The following is a 16,980-nucleotide window of genomic DNA, read 5'->3' as shown; positions in this document are numbered from 1 at the left end:
TGGATTTCAGGTTTTAAGTTTGATTAGTAATCCCACTCATCTGCTGGGTTGTGCTAACACTTTGCTCTGTAATTTTAACTCTGCCCTAAGGAATATGCTCTGGTTCTCTTACAACCAAGCCAATAATTGTAACGGATTTATTTGCTAGGTTGGATATTGGTAAGAGTATCCAAAGCACTCTGGGGTATTTTACATTGGTTTTTGCTTTTTGTGTGAGTTGTAAAGCATGAGTTGCACATAATCTGTGAATCAGGAATGAGTTACCAGCTATTTCCAGCAGCCTGTGCAGCAAATGCTTCCAGAATGTTGAAACACTTGCTGCTGACCAAGTACCTTTTGTCCCTGTACGTTTCCTTCTTTGCAGGGTCACTACTGAGATCGAGAGTGTGAGAAAATACCACCCTAAATACTGAGAGATTCCTTTTCCTTACCTGAAAGAGATTCTGCAGGACCTGCCTCGAGGTGCAGTTGTCCATCTGACCATGCCTAATGGTTCATCTTTCTTGCTTTCAGCTGTCGGACAAGCAACAGGAAGAGTTTGATTGTAACATCCAGCACATCTCCAACTCTCCCGCGGCCGCATTCCCCTCTTCATGGACACGCAGGTAACTCCCTAGGACTGCTCTACCTGGGAATCATTAACATAAATGTCAGTAGTCATTGTAGTGAGTTTAAACATAGCGATAGCATCAAAATATGCCCTTTGGAAATTATTCTGACTGTAGTTTTTCACCTTCTCTAGCTTGTAAGAGGGTCCTTATAGTTTCAAGAAAAATGTTTTATGTTCTGCACTTTCTAGTTTGCTTCCGTATCCATCTCTTCCTGGGGGATTCAATCCTCTTACGTCCTGCAAAAGAGCCTGAGACAGAAAACGAAGCCAAATAAAATTAGATAAATACATCTAAGTAAATCTCTTGTTTTGAGTCTCTGAGCATGGTTAATTTGTGCCAGTGATTTAACTGCGTTCTCATGAGGAGGAACATCCTGCCTGTTTCCACGTGCCTCCGGCAGCCCGGCAGCTGTGCAGTGTGCCATCTTATGGTCTCTGTCTGCTACTCACAGCAACATGAAGTGTTTGGGAGTTTTATTTCTTTTTTACATTGCTGCCAATTTTACCATGGCAGCAACAGGGAAATGCTCGTTTCAGAGCTCACAGGCAGGGGCTTGTTAGTCATTGAAGTGAAGTGTGTGGAGATGTTCTTCCAATATAAAAAGAAGGAATAATTCTTCAGAAAGGGTCACACATGCAAAGTCAACAGCCTGCCTGACCAGCATGTTCCCTTGTTTTTGTTGCTGAGGGAGATAGGTGATGTGTGACGACTTTGTTTTTGCTTTTTCGCTTTTTCAAAATGCTAGAGAAGATGTTTGGGCTCCAGGTACGTCCCTGGTACGCACCAGTCAGTAGCATGAAACAGCTGGAACACTTGTGGCACATCATCCACAGTGGAGCCTCTCTGGAAACACATCTCTGCTGTGTGTAAGACAAGGAATGTTGTTTTCATTATAATCAGACTGTCTTCCTCCTACATGGCAGTATGTTCTGTAAATGCTTTCTGGAGACTGAAACTAAGGCAATGCTGAGAAAGAACAGCAAACTGATAGTAGCTCAGCTAGAAGGAGCCATCTGCTTCTATTTGCAGAGCTTTGCATCTCAAGAGGTGACATCCAGCCTGTTGAAAGGAAAAAGGCCCAAAGTTATTGTACAGGGATGCCCATAAAAGCCTCATTCACTCTTAAGTTTTTGTAAAAATCTTCCACTTTCTTAGGATGCTATAAAAAGCCCAATGATGGAAAGCTAGGAAGATGCTTTAAGTACATTGTTATTCTAAAATGACCCATGATTTTCATATTAAAATGTTAACAAAATCTTATAGGTGGTATATTAAAACAATTTTCTACTTCAGAATCTGAAATAAAATGGAGGGCCAAAAATGTGTATAGGACCATCCCCTTTCACTTCAAACTCCCTTGTTGCTGTTGTGTGTGGTTATGGTAGTGATAACCTTGTAAAATTTAGTTTCAACAATGCATTTTTCTTGGTAGAGATTCTCCACTTAGTTACATTGTGCTTTTTGCTTTGAATTAATTTATGTATTGGTTTCACTAAATTCTAAATTAGCTCTACAAGCCTTTAACTGAGAAAAAGAAATGTCCTTGCTTGGGGGATTGCAACAAGATATTGACATGATCATTGCTCAGAAAAGAAATGCAGAAATATTCCTAATAGAAACATGTATATTTTATTTTCTTTTGATTTGCTTTTCTCTTCTGTCTATTTAAAAAAATTAAGTTTCTTCTGGTGGTTTTGATGCTGTTTCAGGCTTTACAAGCTTATAATTTATTAGAATTTTGTGAGTATCTTCTAAAAGGAAGAGTGGTGTGCCACCTTACTTTTAGCAGTAATTGTCAAATATTTCCTTTTTTTCCCCGATGTTGCATATGGGATTTAAAATTATTAATTAAAAGGACATCCTTTGTTACCAGTAAGAGTAGCCAGTAGCGCATAGGAGGATAAATTAATTGTAATTTGAGTTCTCTACCAGTACTATATTTAGGAGTCTTCCTTGGGGGGAAAAAAAAATATTCAAAAGACAAAAGTAGATGAAATTTAGAGTAGAGTCACAAATATTTTCTTAAGAAATATCATATATGAGGAGTGAATTTGAGAACAGGCTGTGATATTTGTTTAGTATTTGAGGAATATCTATCAATCTGTTTGTTCAGGCACACGCAGTGATAAGTTACTAAGAAATGCTGGTGCCTCTCCCCAGCCTCTTTTGTCTTGAACTTTCATCTTGTCTTCTTAATACTCTTTCTGAACCTCTCCTGCAAATCAAAGGAACAGCAAGCATGCAGAGAAACCAGGGAGGCTTTCTAAAGTGTTTCTGTTCAGACACCACACTAAAATAAAGTCCTGTATGGCAGTAAAGTCAGGAGTTATTCTTCTGTACATGATGTAAAAGTCAGTGGGTGAGATCTAGGACAGTTGTCTTTCTGTCAGGCAAACCTACCTGCTCATGAACACTGATCCAGGCAGAGGGACTTACTATCTCAAAAGAGCATCCCAACAAGATGCCAGGCAGTTTCATACCCTAGAAAATTTAGAAGAAAAGTATTACTTAAAGAGCTCTCAACATTTGGGAAAGAAGTACATCCAAACGGTTTGAACCCTGCCATGAAATCACTTCTGAATGAAGAACATTTAAGTGTGCTAGTTCAGTTTTCAACTGCATGGAATAGCATTTTCCAGAATGAGCTGGTACCTTGGCATAAAGAGCTACAGCTTGTGGGGAAGTCACTCTGCTGGTTTAGTCTCCCAAACTTGTAGTGGCCAGTTTTAGGAATGCAAGTTCGAAAATTTTGCTTATATTCTAAATTCTTTTTGTTTAGAAATGAGAGGGGCAAGTAAAGAGGTACACATGTGTATTCCTTACATTTTTTTGTATTTATTTGAATCCATTTTTTAAAATCTGAAAATTACAAAGAGGTTACACCATAAGGTTGATAACTAAGTTGCCATCTGATTATATTTTAAATCGAAAAACTTAAAATCAAAGAAGTAACATTATAATTTAGTAGTAAGGAGATAGGTACTTACAGCTGGAAAATCGAAGCTCAGGCTATTTTAAAATTGACTTTCCACAGCTGTAAGGTATCCAGGTTGCTCTCTGGCTTCCAGTGGAAGCACTTGTCACTGCTGGGACCTTTGCCGTGCTCCTATCTGTAATGGCACACAGAGGGAGCTGCTCACAGGCAGCACTGTGCTACTGAATTAAATGATTCTGCTCTTACACTGCAAGTTCAGTTCCACCTTCTGGCAGAAAAATGGCTGTTGCTGAGGTGTCTATTTATTTATTATTTTTAGAATGTGCAGAGTATGTAACATCCCACCCTAGATCCTGCCCTGGTTATCAAAGCTGAGGTTCATCAGCACGTCATGCCTGTGATCCTTGGGTGGTGTGAGAGCACCATGGCATTCATTGTTTATGAGACTCATTGTACACAGGGTGCTTTAAATATTTTGCTCATTTTGAAATGTGTGTGCTGGAAGGCATCTAATTCTGTAGTATGCATATGACCTTTAGCTGCTTGCTTTAATATTCAGCAAATAATTTGGATGTCCTGCATAGAAAACCACAAAAACTTTGCCTTTTGTATTTATTTGTTATTTTTTAATGGCTCTCAGAAGTATGGTTTTCAGTTTTACAGTGTAGTTCTGTTGTGAGTTTTTGGACTCATAACCTATCTGATGAGTGTCATTCATGTTTGTAGGGGATAACTGAGACTGCCATTGCCTGTAAGGTCTGGTTTCATATTTTGAAGGTAGTGGATTTACAAATGCTTTGGCTGCATCCATCTTCCTGTGTCCGGAAGATGTAAAGGTTCCTGCCTGAATTATTGGCATTGGTGTAGCTGTGTTGATTTACCTAATGGACAATCATTCTGTGTAACAGCCTCCCTTGAGACAGAGGCATTTCAGGTTCAGTAGTAGCCAACTATAACCCTGGAGCAACAGGGGAATCTACCTTTGCTACGGAATAAATAGGGTTTCGATCAGCCTTGGTGAATGAGACCATTGCACTCAGGTTTCTCTTATTAAAATACCTTCATCTTGAGCAGATGCAGCAGTGCTGGGAAATTTTAGGGAAAGTAGTAATTCCCTGTCTCCCTGTTGTTGTTTTAAAAGCTTCACCCAGACTTGAATTGAGTAGAAAAACTAATTGCTTTTCATTCTAAAACTAGAAGCAAATCACAGGGGATCTAATTAAAATTCCTGTGTCTGAAAGGAAATATGCCGTATACATCTGAAAAAGTAGTTGCTCAAAAATTAGTAGTATCTCTGTACCACACAGTGCAGGCTCAGAAGAGTTTGAACACCCACATACTTAATTTCAAAATTTAAAAACTGTCATTACCCAATTTACTCAGTTATTCTGAAATTCTATTTTGATCATACCCCAGAAAGCTCAAAGATTGATGAAGATATAAAAAGGCAATGACAGTTTATTGCTTGTTTATAACAACACTGGGCAATGAGATTTTTGTTCAAAACTGTCATCTTGACACAGTAGTGTTCATTGTCAGAAAAGCTTGAAAAATGAGAAGGCCAAGACCAAGGTTCTCACCAAAGCTGGCAGCCTTCCTTGTGCTGTTAGATCATCTGCATGACCATGGAAAGGCCTCACTCCCACTGCATCCTGAAATGCTCCTTCAGCTTTCTGCTAGCAAGTGGTTGGTGACCTTACCCCAAGGCATGTGCTGCTACCAGGATGTGTGTGTTCATGCATGGCTCAGTTCTTCACTTTGGTGACTTCTTCAATCATCCTTGTAAGCTTGCAGTGCCTCCTAGACTGGGACTATCAGACCTCTCCATCTTCTTGTGGTTCAAAAGTAGCAAAATGGTTCAGATTTTTCGTTGTGACCATGAGAATTAAAATGAGTACAAGTTTAATAAAGGAAAGCACTGAAAATTATTTAGCTATTGGTTTCTGATCACTCTCTCCCCTCTGTACTTGGGATGTACTGGGAATGGGTTAAACAGTATCCAGTTATGGATGAAGACTTGAATTGTGTTATATTAAACTGTGAACTCATTGTTAGTCTTAGCTAACAATGCGAAAGAAAACCAAGCCCAAGGAAAACAAACCTGTTGCTCAAACTCTTTGTTTTTAATTTAGTTTGCTCTTGATGAAGCAGATTGTGGAGTGGTCTGGAATTCACTTACCTCTCCAGTTCTCTCATCACCCCATGACACATGTTACATCAGCCTGGGGCTGGTTTAATCTCAACCAGCTGCTGTTTTTCCCCTTGTGGACTTGCAGACCAGATGGAGTTTGCTGGCCTGTGCTGCACTGTGGCCATCCTCATACCCCAGGAGGTATCAGCCTGTTCCCCCTCTCCTCCTCCTCCCTCCCTGCCCCAACACGTGCCAGGTGTGCACACCTTGCTCACAGAAGTTGTGCAGAGATGCTGCTGCAGACTTTTGTGACCTATTTCTAAGGCTGAAGTGTGAGGGAATGTTGCCTTCAACTGAGCTCCTGCTCAGTGGAACAGCAAAGGTGTGTGGATAACTTGGATTGAAATTAATGAAGCTTAATTATAAACTTCAGTAGGTTGCTGGATGGGACTGTAACTGCAAAATCACTGCTGCCCTGTGGGGCAAACTGGGCAACTCAAGCCTCTGAAACAGAGACAAGTCCTTTGCATATGACTCATACTTGAGTTTTCAACATGGCTTTTAAAATAAAACCATTTTATATGGGATCTAAATTTAAAACCATTTCTGATGTACCTTGCAGTGTATTGCTTTTCTAGAATCTATTTCATTTTCCTGGTCTTATTTTAGTGCTATATTGTTGTCTTTGCACAAAAAAATTGCTGTTGACACATGTTTGCTGTGTATAGTTTCTCTTCTGTGCCCATATTAATGATCAGAAAAAGCAAACCACTTCATGCCCAATAGAATGCACACTCACTGATGTGAAGCTTGCGAATTCATCCATAACTTCCAAACATTTCTGTAGTTAGTTTGTAAATGATCCTGGCTTTCAGAAAGGCTTTCTGTGTGATGGTTGCTTTTTACTTTGAAATAAAATACGTTGCAATAAACCACTCACCATGCTTAAACACCGTGTGACAAAGCCCAGAGGAAAAACACTCGTGCCAGGAGAAAATTAAGTGTTTTTGCTTCCTTTCTGTATAGTTTCCCTGGTACTTTCATTTTCATGGTAAAAGTACTATTTCAGAAAAGTGGTAGTTAGTGTGACTACGAATAGATTTTAGCCAAATCATCTTACATATACATAGTCCTTTTATTATCATGGGCAGTTCTCATGGAGTGTCTTTTTTTTTTCTCAGTGGATTTTACATTCAACCTTGGCATGTATTAGGAAGAAAAGTTTTCTTACTGTTTGTTATTCCTGAAACTCTCATCAGTGTCATTTCCAACTCAGGTTTTTCATTGACAAGTGTTAGGAAAAGCTTGTAGATAAAAATTATTGCAAAATATTAGAAGACTCTATTGTCTATGGGTGGTATATTACTTACCTGAAAGTAGGAAGTGAAACACACCCTTTAAATTATTTTAAAAGGAGGAAAAATACCGGTACATCTGTGTCAGAACATTTCTTTAGCAAACTAATGCTCAAAGCTCAAAGACTCAAAGCCCCATATTTCCAATTATTTGTGACTTGCAGTTGAAAGTCTTTCAGAACACTGAAAACTGACTCCATTTGTTGCAAATGCAAATGAAATGGTTTTGAACTGTTAATTTTTGTTTTCTTAAACAGGTAGCAGCCCCTTGGACAGTCCCAGGAACTTCTCTCCAAATGCACCTGCTCATTTTTCCTTTGTTCCTGCCCGAAGGTAAGGGAAGATCTATTCTCTCTGGGCTGGCAAGCAAATAGTCTATACACTTTATTTACAAATGGCCTATGGGTTAGAACATTTTTGATTGTGTTTTACTTTCTTTGATGTTTACAATTTTATTTGATTTTAATCCTTGTGGATTACATCTTGGCAGCACCAGAAAGTATTAGGTACTTTTTAGACCTAGAAAAAAGATAAAGTAAATTAAGTAGTTAATGCTGCCTAGGGAAGAGACAACATTCTCCCAGAAGGATGATGTGTAGGGCATGTGATATGACAAATAATTTAGTCACAGTGACATTAAAGCCAGCCATGATTAGGTAATTGTGACTTAGTTGTAGTCCTAGATGTTGCTCTCACTGAGGTGCTATGTGCTGATCTTCTTTGCTATGTCTGCACAAAGATATAAACATACCTTAAATTAGGTGTGCACAGCTCTGTGCCTTCATTCCCTCCCTTCTCACTTGTAGTGACTCTAGAGTTTTCTCTGCTTTCTTGGGCATTGCTGTCAAGAGAACATTACTGCTCTAATGAGGAAAATAGCTGATAATTGAAATTGCAAGTCTACAAGAACCTCTAGAAGAGCAGCACTGAGAGACCCAAATGTGAAGCTGTCATCTGTCCTGCAGCAAGTGCTGGACAGGTGCTGGTCATGCGGTGTATCAAACTGCTGGAAAGAAATCTGATACTGCAGTGGTGGATTTAGTGTTAGCAATAGGATAGAAAGAATAGAGACAGCTGGGAAAAGCAGAAAAATGGTGATTTGAATACTGAATCCCAGTAGGCAGGCAGAAATGGATAGTGATACAGAAAGGTAAGTTTTGTGAGAAAGAAAGAGCAGGGAAATTAGAGAGCTCCTAAGCAGGGTTTGTGCATAGGAGGTGGGTTATTAGATTCAAGTGTGAGGAGAGTATTTTGGATTTGTTAAACTCTGCCTTGGCTGAAAAAACCCCAATCTGTGTTCAAATGATCTGAGGATGGGAAATGTGTGATCATCCTGAAAGGAAGTAAGTTTTCTGAGAATGACAGATTTAACTTGAGGACTAGTTAGAAAAAAAAAGTCTCAAAACTTCAAAGAAGAATAAAGGGTTGGAATTTGATGGAATAAGGTACACCCTTTATCTGAATGGCAGGAAAACCCTGGAGCATTTCTCCATTGAGGTGATTTGCTAGAAAACCTGGTGTCCTTGAATTCTGTTTGAAGTAGACTTTGGTCTTCTGGTCTTACATAAGAAAAAGCTTTTTAATAGCATGTGAAATATAAGACACTGGATATATATTTTCCTGTGGCCTCAGAAGGAAAATAAGTGCTTTACCTGCTGGTAAAACAATTCAAGTAGACTCCTCCACCTTTGTTTTTAAAGCCTGACCTGGGTGTATTCAATAATCTCTGTTGAAATCAACCAAACTTGTACCAGTTTTCACAGTATCTGGAGTATCTCACAGGAGTTCTGGGTCCTGGAACATGGCAGAATATTTGCAGCAGAAACCATTGTCAAAACTTAGCATAACTTGTCAACATCATGTTTCAACTTGCTGCTTCAGTACCATGGCTTTCTAAAAGTTCAGACAGCAAATGCATGTTTTAATAATAAAACTCTGAAAAGTACCCTTTCATACTTTTATGTTTTTTAAATCTAATTTTTAAAGGAATACGTGAATAAAGGTTAAGCCTGTCCTATTGAGTTCAGTGGTTCATTTTACAGTATGCATGTTCCTCTCTATACTTTTTCTGCCAGGGAAAAGAACACTTAAGCACAGCTTGTTTTAGAAACCTGTTTCTATTTTCTACTTGCATTACACCCTGAATAGCCATGCGAGCAGTAACAACAGATCCATGCTAGATTACCCCATACTGGTCTCAGAATAACTTCTATATGATGGAATTAAGGAATTGCAAGTGTGGTGCCAGAGAAATGGATATTGCACAGTACCCTTTTTGTTGACATTGCGTGGGGCTTAAGAGATGGCCCTTACCTCATTTCCTGCCATTGCCATCACAGGAATTACTTGTTGCTGATTTTCTGCCTTTTATTCGTGGGGTAATTTCTTCATTTATTATCCTGTTTGGACATCATTTGTGATTTCCATTCTTTCATTATAGCCCTGTGATGAGTTTTTTCTTGAGATGGAGTAGGAAACTTGTTTGGAAAACTTGTGTTATTGTAAAGCCACTGCAATTTACTGCAAGATTGTCCTTAGTCTGACTTGTGATTAACCATAAATCCCTGTTAGATACCCTTTCAATGGCTGTGTCATAGCCACAGCACTGGCAGGAATCCTCCTGATGGAATAAGGAAATGTGTGGTTGAAACCACTGCAATGGTTAATTCTGCTCATACTCACTAAAACTGATCTTGGAGTAATACCACTAACAGAAGATGAACGTTGTTTTCAGAAATCACATGCATCTTTTACTTCTCTCTCTCTCATAACTATTGTACAATTTTTTCCACACAGCCATGGACACAGAGCAGACAGGTAATGTGTATCCCATTGCTGCTGTTTGTGTGTGTGTGTGAGCTGTGCTTCTGTGCAGCTGAGCACGTGTCCCTAACAAGTTCATGCTGTAAAAACCCCATTTAAGCATTCAGCTTCTAGTCTTTGTAATAGAAACAGAAAATCTTTACACTTTGGCTTAAAATTATAAACAGGTAGCGCTCTGGAGAAGATGTGTTGTTTTTCTAACTCCTTCTTGTTTGAAATTGATCTGCTTCATCATGAAATAGCATTTAACTGCCATAAAAACACCTCCTTAATTAACTAATTAAAATGTCATTTTAGAGGCAAAATTTGTTGTTTGCATGTCTTTGTTGTGCTAGCAAAGTGTCTATAATAAATAAAAAACCTAAAGATTTCATTCCAAGTGTCTTATGCTGAAGTAATACTGCATGTTGTCTCTAAAAATATGTTTATTAACAAAACACTGAAGTAGCTTTGAAATGTTTTGCATAAATGCAGGAGGAATTTGCTTTAAAAGTCTTTTTCCCTTCCTTTGATTTGAAAGATTTTCACTCTTGTCCCACTTCTTTCTGCTAGAGAAGAGCTGATATGTGTCCTGACTGCTTAGCACATTGCTTGCCTTGATTGCATCAGCAGAAAATAGCCCAAGCATGAAGGGGTGTGCTGGAATTTTCTAATTGAGAAAGATATTTTCTTTTAACTTGGTCAAAATGAAAATTCTGAAGTTATTTCAATACATCATTTAGGTAATTCAGTAAAAAAAAAAAGAAGCTTTTCTTTTGCAAGAAATGAGTGACTTGTGCAGCAAGAAACAGAATGTTTTGCTTTGGAACTGAGGATCCAAAGTGAGGTTGAATCATTGAGCTAAATATTTCCCCAATGCCTCTGTATGTTACAAGAAGCTCAGTGAAGATCATTAAATTTTGGTGTTCAATCCCTTACCACAGCCTGCAACAACTTTGTAATGCTGATAGTTGTTTTTCAGGGTTGAGAAAGGAATTCCATTTCACTTGAAATTATTTTGAGATTGTTCTTTTACATTTAATTGTCTTGCCAGAGAAAACATCACCTGTGGCTAAATGGGGTTTAGCTGTAACATACGCATGCAATAAAAATCTGCATTACAGACTTAACTATTTTTTTTAATGCATGAAGCACGAGTCTTTTAAAAACTCTGTTGACATAATATTCTTTCAGTGATGTGGAACAGTGAGTTTATTTCCCTCTCATTCTAAGATGGATGGCAAAGAGTGGTGTCTATCAGTGCCTGAAAATAAAAGGAACTAGAGCTGGAAAAACTGTAAACAGGGGTTTTTGTCTTGGTGGGCACTGAAAGTTTTTCTGGAGATGAGGCTTCATGGGTATGGGTGGTGGGATGAGAAATACTACAGTGAAGATAACAGTTGAGGTTTTTATAATCACTGTTTCAAACCTGTACCAAACATCCTATTTTATAATGCACTTGCATAAATTCACTGTATCTATGTGAACCAGTCCCCCCATCCCCCCCATCATTCCAAAGCAGGTTAGAACTGTTCTAATTCAGCTTCATGTTATGACCAGTTACTGATACTCTGCTGCAAGAAAAAGCCCAAGCAAATGGAAACTGATGTGAGGAAGACTTTATAACGCCCATCCCATTGTGCAACAAGACGTGGTTGTCCATTTTAAGGACACAAAATGTGGGAAAATAGATCAGGGACAGAAAAAGTGCTGTGAGACTGACCTGAATGTTCAGTTTTCATCCTCACTAAGATTGGGTTTGGGGGAAGAAGAGGGTTTCAAGGAGGGCAACACTGATTCTTCTCAAAGCTTTTGTGTAGTTCCTCAATTCCTCAGTTTTGACATTGGCAAAACAAGACGTTTCTGCAATATCTCCACAGTGTTTTGGATGTTTTCCCTGAGGGACATGTTTATTTGGCTACAGTAGGGAAATAACTACTAGTGTTACACTGACTGGAGGAGAAAGGACCCTAGGTGAGCTTTCTGTGATTTACATCTGTATTTCGAGTGGGCCCCTTGGCTCTGTTCCTATCTGCTGTTGTGGGTTTAATTTCTCAGGCGTGCCAAGCAATGTGCTGGGCAGAATGCCCTCTGAGAAGGTAAACAAATTAATCTGCTTTCAGCTGATTCTTGATCTAATGTGATTTTTTTGTCCTCAATCTGAATCTTCATTTGCAAGACAAGGAGCTGCGTAAGTATGTTAGGCGTGAGTGTCTTTTTCAAAGAAGTTTGCAAGGAGCTGTTTTTATTTCTCTGTTACAGAAACTCCAAGTTTTGTACAGCTAAAAAGCATCTACTTAATGCAGGATTCTGGTGCCCCTTTGCTTTATCTTTTCCAAGGTCACCTAGTTTCGCTTTTCAAACTTATTCTAACTGTTTTTCCACAAGTGTGATTGTAAATAGGATACCTGATTTATCTGAATAACTCAAGACATTAATAAAAGCATGATGTTAGGAGATATGGAAGAGAAAATTGATTATTTCTCTCAAGAATTAGCCACAATGTGTTCCTGACTGTAATTTCCCTCACGTCTTTTCCCCAGAACGGATGGACGCCGCTGGTCCTTGGCCTCCCTTCCTTCATCTGGATATGGAACAAACACTCCCAGTTCAACAGTTTCAGTAAGTGACACAGACTTTTCCAAGCAATTCAGTTTGTACAAATACACCCTAACAAATCAGCTTTTGAGTCTCTACTAAAATACTGGATCTTTCTTCATTGTTTTGCTAACATTATTTAATATACTAATTATTTTAAAAATTATTTTAGTTATTGGTTCTGCTGCTTTTCTCCTCCATTTCCCAGCTCCTATCATCTTGCAGTTTGCCTTTAGCATTGGTGAAATCCCAGTGCAGCACTTGGCTCGAGCAATCATTTGAAAGGCACAAAGTCTCCAAAGTGGCAGGACTCAGAGATAGTGCATAAATACCTTCCAGCTCTCAGCTTTTTGTAACTGGGAAATGAAACTCCTGTCTGCTTTCAAGTACTTAGTCTGAAAACCTCTGCTATCAGGCTAGCAGAAAGAAAAACTGATAAGCCACATCTGTTATTCAACTCCAATAATTTGAACCTCCTAATGAAGCTTTTCAGTTCTTACAGCCATCATTAGAAAGGCTGGTTGCAGTGTGCTTGAGTTCTGTCAGTAATACCACTAAGCTGGCAGCACCACGTTAACCCTTGTAACTCTTGACATGCTTCCTAAAATGAATCTCACTCTTTGGTTTAGGTCAGCTGGGTGTTGTGGTTATCCATGAGAACCTTGCAAAGACAAGCATAGAAACATTAGAACTCTAAAGGCTGCCAGTACAGACTTAATGTAACATGCTTTAGTATGTGTGTTATGGTGTCTTCAACTGTGTGGTAACAAATCACTGCCTCTTTCCATAATACTGATCACTTGGTTTTGTATGAATTATTTAGACTATGTTCCTAATAATAAACACCTTCATTAATTAGGACTCAGTACTCCACGTTATGCAGATCTTACTCTGTATCATTGTTTACCTTGTGAACTGTTCTAAGTTCATCCATAAGCTTTCTAGTGCCTCTCAAATACATTTATCAGTTTCTTTGGAGGTGAGTGTTAAATGCAGTCTATATAGAAAGAGAAGAAATTGGGGTCAAAAGTTTCCTATTAGTGTGAATTGATATGATTAAAATTTGATTTTGCAATGTTAATCTTATCTCTATAACTTCATTTGTTCAGACACATTTTTGCAAACTCTAGTTCACGCAATTTCTATCATTAGTTATCTTTTGAACTTCAAGAAGTTTTTTCTTGTTGAATTTGGGGGCAATTTCTATCATTAGTTATCTTTTGAACTTCAAAAAGTTTTTTCTTGTTGAATTTGGGTTTTTTTTTTGTCTCCTTAGAAGGCAGATGACTCGATTTCAGTATGCATACAGATATGTGGGTAGTAGCATAGAAAAATGTAGTAGGATTCATTATCAACATGAAAAAGATGTCCCTGGTTTCACTGCCACACATTATTATATACTGAAGTATCTAAGAGCAGCTGTTAAAAAGGGGCTCTGCTTTCACCTTTATAGTCTTAGGCGAGATGTTCATGGGCATAAGTCATGTCTAAGTCCTCTTCTGGGAGCAAGCTATGGAGCGTGGAGCAAGTACAGTTACTTTCCATATGGATGGCATCCAAATAGTTTGATCATTGGTAGTCACTGTGACAGCTTCCCATTTGCTTGTGAGGATGACACCTTTGGAAGCCAAATTGCAGTTTTTCAAGAGTTTGTAGTTTGACCAGACTTCAGGTGTATGTCCATGGAGAGAGCAAAAGTAACAGCACCAAAAATCTCTTGGAAGTATCAATTCTTGCTTTGAAATCAAGGCTACTTTTAGAAAGTTCTCAGCTTTCTGGCATGGGAAATAAAGCATATTTGTCTCTTGTCATGTTCCCAGAAATAGACAGATCATTTTGATTGATGTTTTCCCATAAGAAAACAAACAAACAATCCAACAAATCTGAGATAGACATGTCACATAGAAAGCATCAGTTCAAATGGTAATTTTTTGAAGTGTGAGTAATAGGGAAGTGTAATGAGAAGCATAAAGTGATGTGGACCTGAATTCACCTTCCTGCAGGAAATAGGTTGAAACGTGTAATTCCAAGAGCTTTATTCTTTTTTCATAAATGACTGAGTTTCTCATCTCTGGTCCTTTTGCTGGTTTAGTGGTACAATCTAGAGAGACATTGAAATGGGCTGTTTAGTAAGTAGTGATGCAATTGTTGGAGGTATTAAACCTGGGATTACATTTCTAAGCCAATCCTATTATCACAGCATTTCACAGATTAGAATTAATTTGAATTGATCTGAGTAACACCTTAAAGTTGATAAGCAGTGTTATTCCTGCGTAGACTTTGAAACTGAAGTAAGAGGTAGTGAAGGAGCTTGTCAAAAGGACACAATGAATTAGTGTAGAATTAAATTCATAGCTGCAGATATGAATTTAACAGAAGTTTGAGCTTCCGTTTCATATGATCAGTCCTCAAGATTACGTTTCTTTCTCAAGCAAGATAGTAGGAAGCCAGTAGACATCCCTTCTGGTGTTTGTGTCAGTGGGAAATGAAACAGCAAGAAGGGCAGTGTCTGTTCTGTATCCTGCTGGTTGAGTTTTGTATGAGAGCAAGAGCTGACCCTCATCTCTGTGGTCATAGATCACCTGCTCTACCAACCTACTGAACAAACCAAGGCATTTACCTAGTGTAAGGTCAGTGAGAACCTGTAGATTCTGCTTTAGTTTTTGCTTCCAAATGAGGTATGACACTTAAATAAAAGACAAACCACATTTGCCCTTTCCATACAAATAATGAAGACCAGATGTATCGTCAAACCAACACTGAAAAAGCTGGAGAAGACCTTTCAAGTTAGGTGAACATAAAATAATTGGTTAGATGGGCCAATATACAATTATTTTTAAGCAGTTAATCTGCTATTCATTTTTTAGATGGAGAGTTAGTTTATAAGCAACTGTAGTATAGCTTGTTTTTTTTTACTGGAGAAGAGTTGGCTAATTCTGCATCTGTAATTAAGACACCGGGGGATATTTGTATTAGTCTGCTGCAAATATTGAGTACTGTGATGTGATTACCTGAAAATCAATACTTCAGAAGTGTTTCAATTTTCTTTCATGCTTTTTCATTGAAAGGTTGTATGCCTTAATACTGCTAGAGAAGCCCTTGGCAGGGAAAAGTCCATGGTCTTTATCTTCAGGGCTTTCATTAGTTACTCTCTGGAATTCTAAACTTCGTGATCTGATTTCTTTTAGGGAGAGGAAGTGAAGGGAGGATTTTTTTGGGCTGTCCATGGGTTGACTAGCACGGCTTCCCCAGTGATTTTTCTGTTGGGAAACATAAAGTTTTTTAATGGTTTTTCTAGATTATAAGTTTTGATTTTTCTTTTTTCTAATTCAAGTAACTATGTGCTAACCTTCCTTAATTCATTTTGAATCAGACATGTATTTGCAATGCCAGAACTTTGGTATCTGCTAATGCAGGTTTGTAAGATGAAGTCTTTAGTACTTCCTGCTCTGCTGCTGGATCTGTATTATTCACCATGGATGAGATTTCAGCTGCCACATAACTTTTCCTTTGAGGATTTTTCATAGGCAAGTTCTTCTTCCTGCTCCTTGTATTGTTTGAGACACAAAGAAAGACATCAAAGAAATCTCTGAAAATCAAAACAGGACCTGCATAATTCTGTACTTAACGGAGACAATAGTCACTGTATTTGGCGTAAACAGTTTGAGCAGAACAGCTGTGGGCAAAGGGGCAAATACCCACACTCTGTCTTGGCTTCAGTGTGGGACAGACCAGTGCAAGCTGATACACTACCTGTGTAATCATCAGTGTGTGCACACTGGGCTGGAAGTGACTTCCCAGCATGATCCCTCCACCTAGACCTGCCTGAAAGAAAACGTTGGAAGTGGTGGCTTCCAGTTCCAGGCACGCTTGGGAAGTTTGTGCACATCCCAAGGCTTTCAAGGGGGTTCTTTTCTGTAAATGTCTCTGTGCAGTGCAGTGGAAGCGGATCTGGGATCTGGAGCCAATTAAATTTTTATCTAAGAATAGGATCTTTAGGTTTACAGGTTTTTATATCACCTGATTTTATGTTGCTTACAATACTTAGAATAATTGCACCATTTGACCAGATGCATTCTACGTGACTTGTTTATCTCAGATTTGTTGGTTGATTGGGTTTTTTCCCTCAGAAAATGTCAATCCAAATCATCTAGCTATATGGCAAGAGACAGATATGTCTTCTTTCCCATGCTCGGTGAGTTAAAACTTGGTCATGTGTTATATCATATATAATTCCCTCCTACCAATACTTCTGGTACTGGGATGTGGTGCTTCCAGTCTGAGTGAGTGTTACTGTAGCAAAAGGAAAAGTTTTTCTGCTGGAACAGTGTACATAATTCATTTCATCAGATAATAAGGAGCTGTGGAACTTAGGTCAGGGTGATTCTTTTAATAAGGCCCACTGGTGTTGTTCAGTGCTACTCTGATTATTCAGCACCTTTTCTTTTCCTTTTTCCCTTTTGTTTTGAAAGAGAATTTATAATTTCTCCTTATGTAATTTATTTTCTTACTTCTGTGAAATGGAAAGGGGCATTGAAGAATCATGCA

At 38.5% G+C, this 16,980-nt stretch overlaps 1 protein-coding gene across 1 annotated transcript in view; it reads left to right on the top strand.

Moving 5' to 3' along the window:
• Positions 1 to 16,980, top strand: part of MAST2 (microtubule associated serine/threonine kinase 2) — a 168,293-nt gene that overhangs the window by 101,097 nt on the left and 50,216 nt on the right. Inside the window, exons 5-8 of the mRNA XM_017743446.1 lie at positions 514 to 605; positions 7,290 to 7,365; positions 9,829 to 9,849; positions 12,378 to 12,456. Of these exons, the coding sequence (XP_017598935.1) occupies positions 514 to 605; positions 7,290 to 7,365; positions 9,829 to 9,849; positions 12,378 to 12,456 (268 nt within the window). The remainder of the gene's footprint in view (positions 1 to 513; positions 606 to 7,289; positions 7,366 to 9,828; positions 9,850 to 12,377; positions 12,457 to 16,980) is intronic.

Source organism: Corvus brachyrhynchos, unplaced genomic scaffold (assembly GCF_000691975.1).
Source record: "Corvus brachyrhynchos isolate BGI_N302 unplaced genomic scaffold, ASM69197v1 scaffold48, whole genome shotgun sequence".
In the NCBI taxonomy this organism is placed as follows: Eukaryota; Metazoa; Chordata; class Aves; order Passeriformes; family Corvidae; genus Corvus; species Corvus brachyrhynchos.
This window is presented reverse-complemented; position numbering and strand designations above follow the sequence as displayed.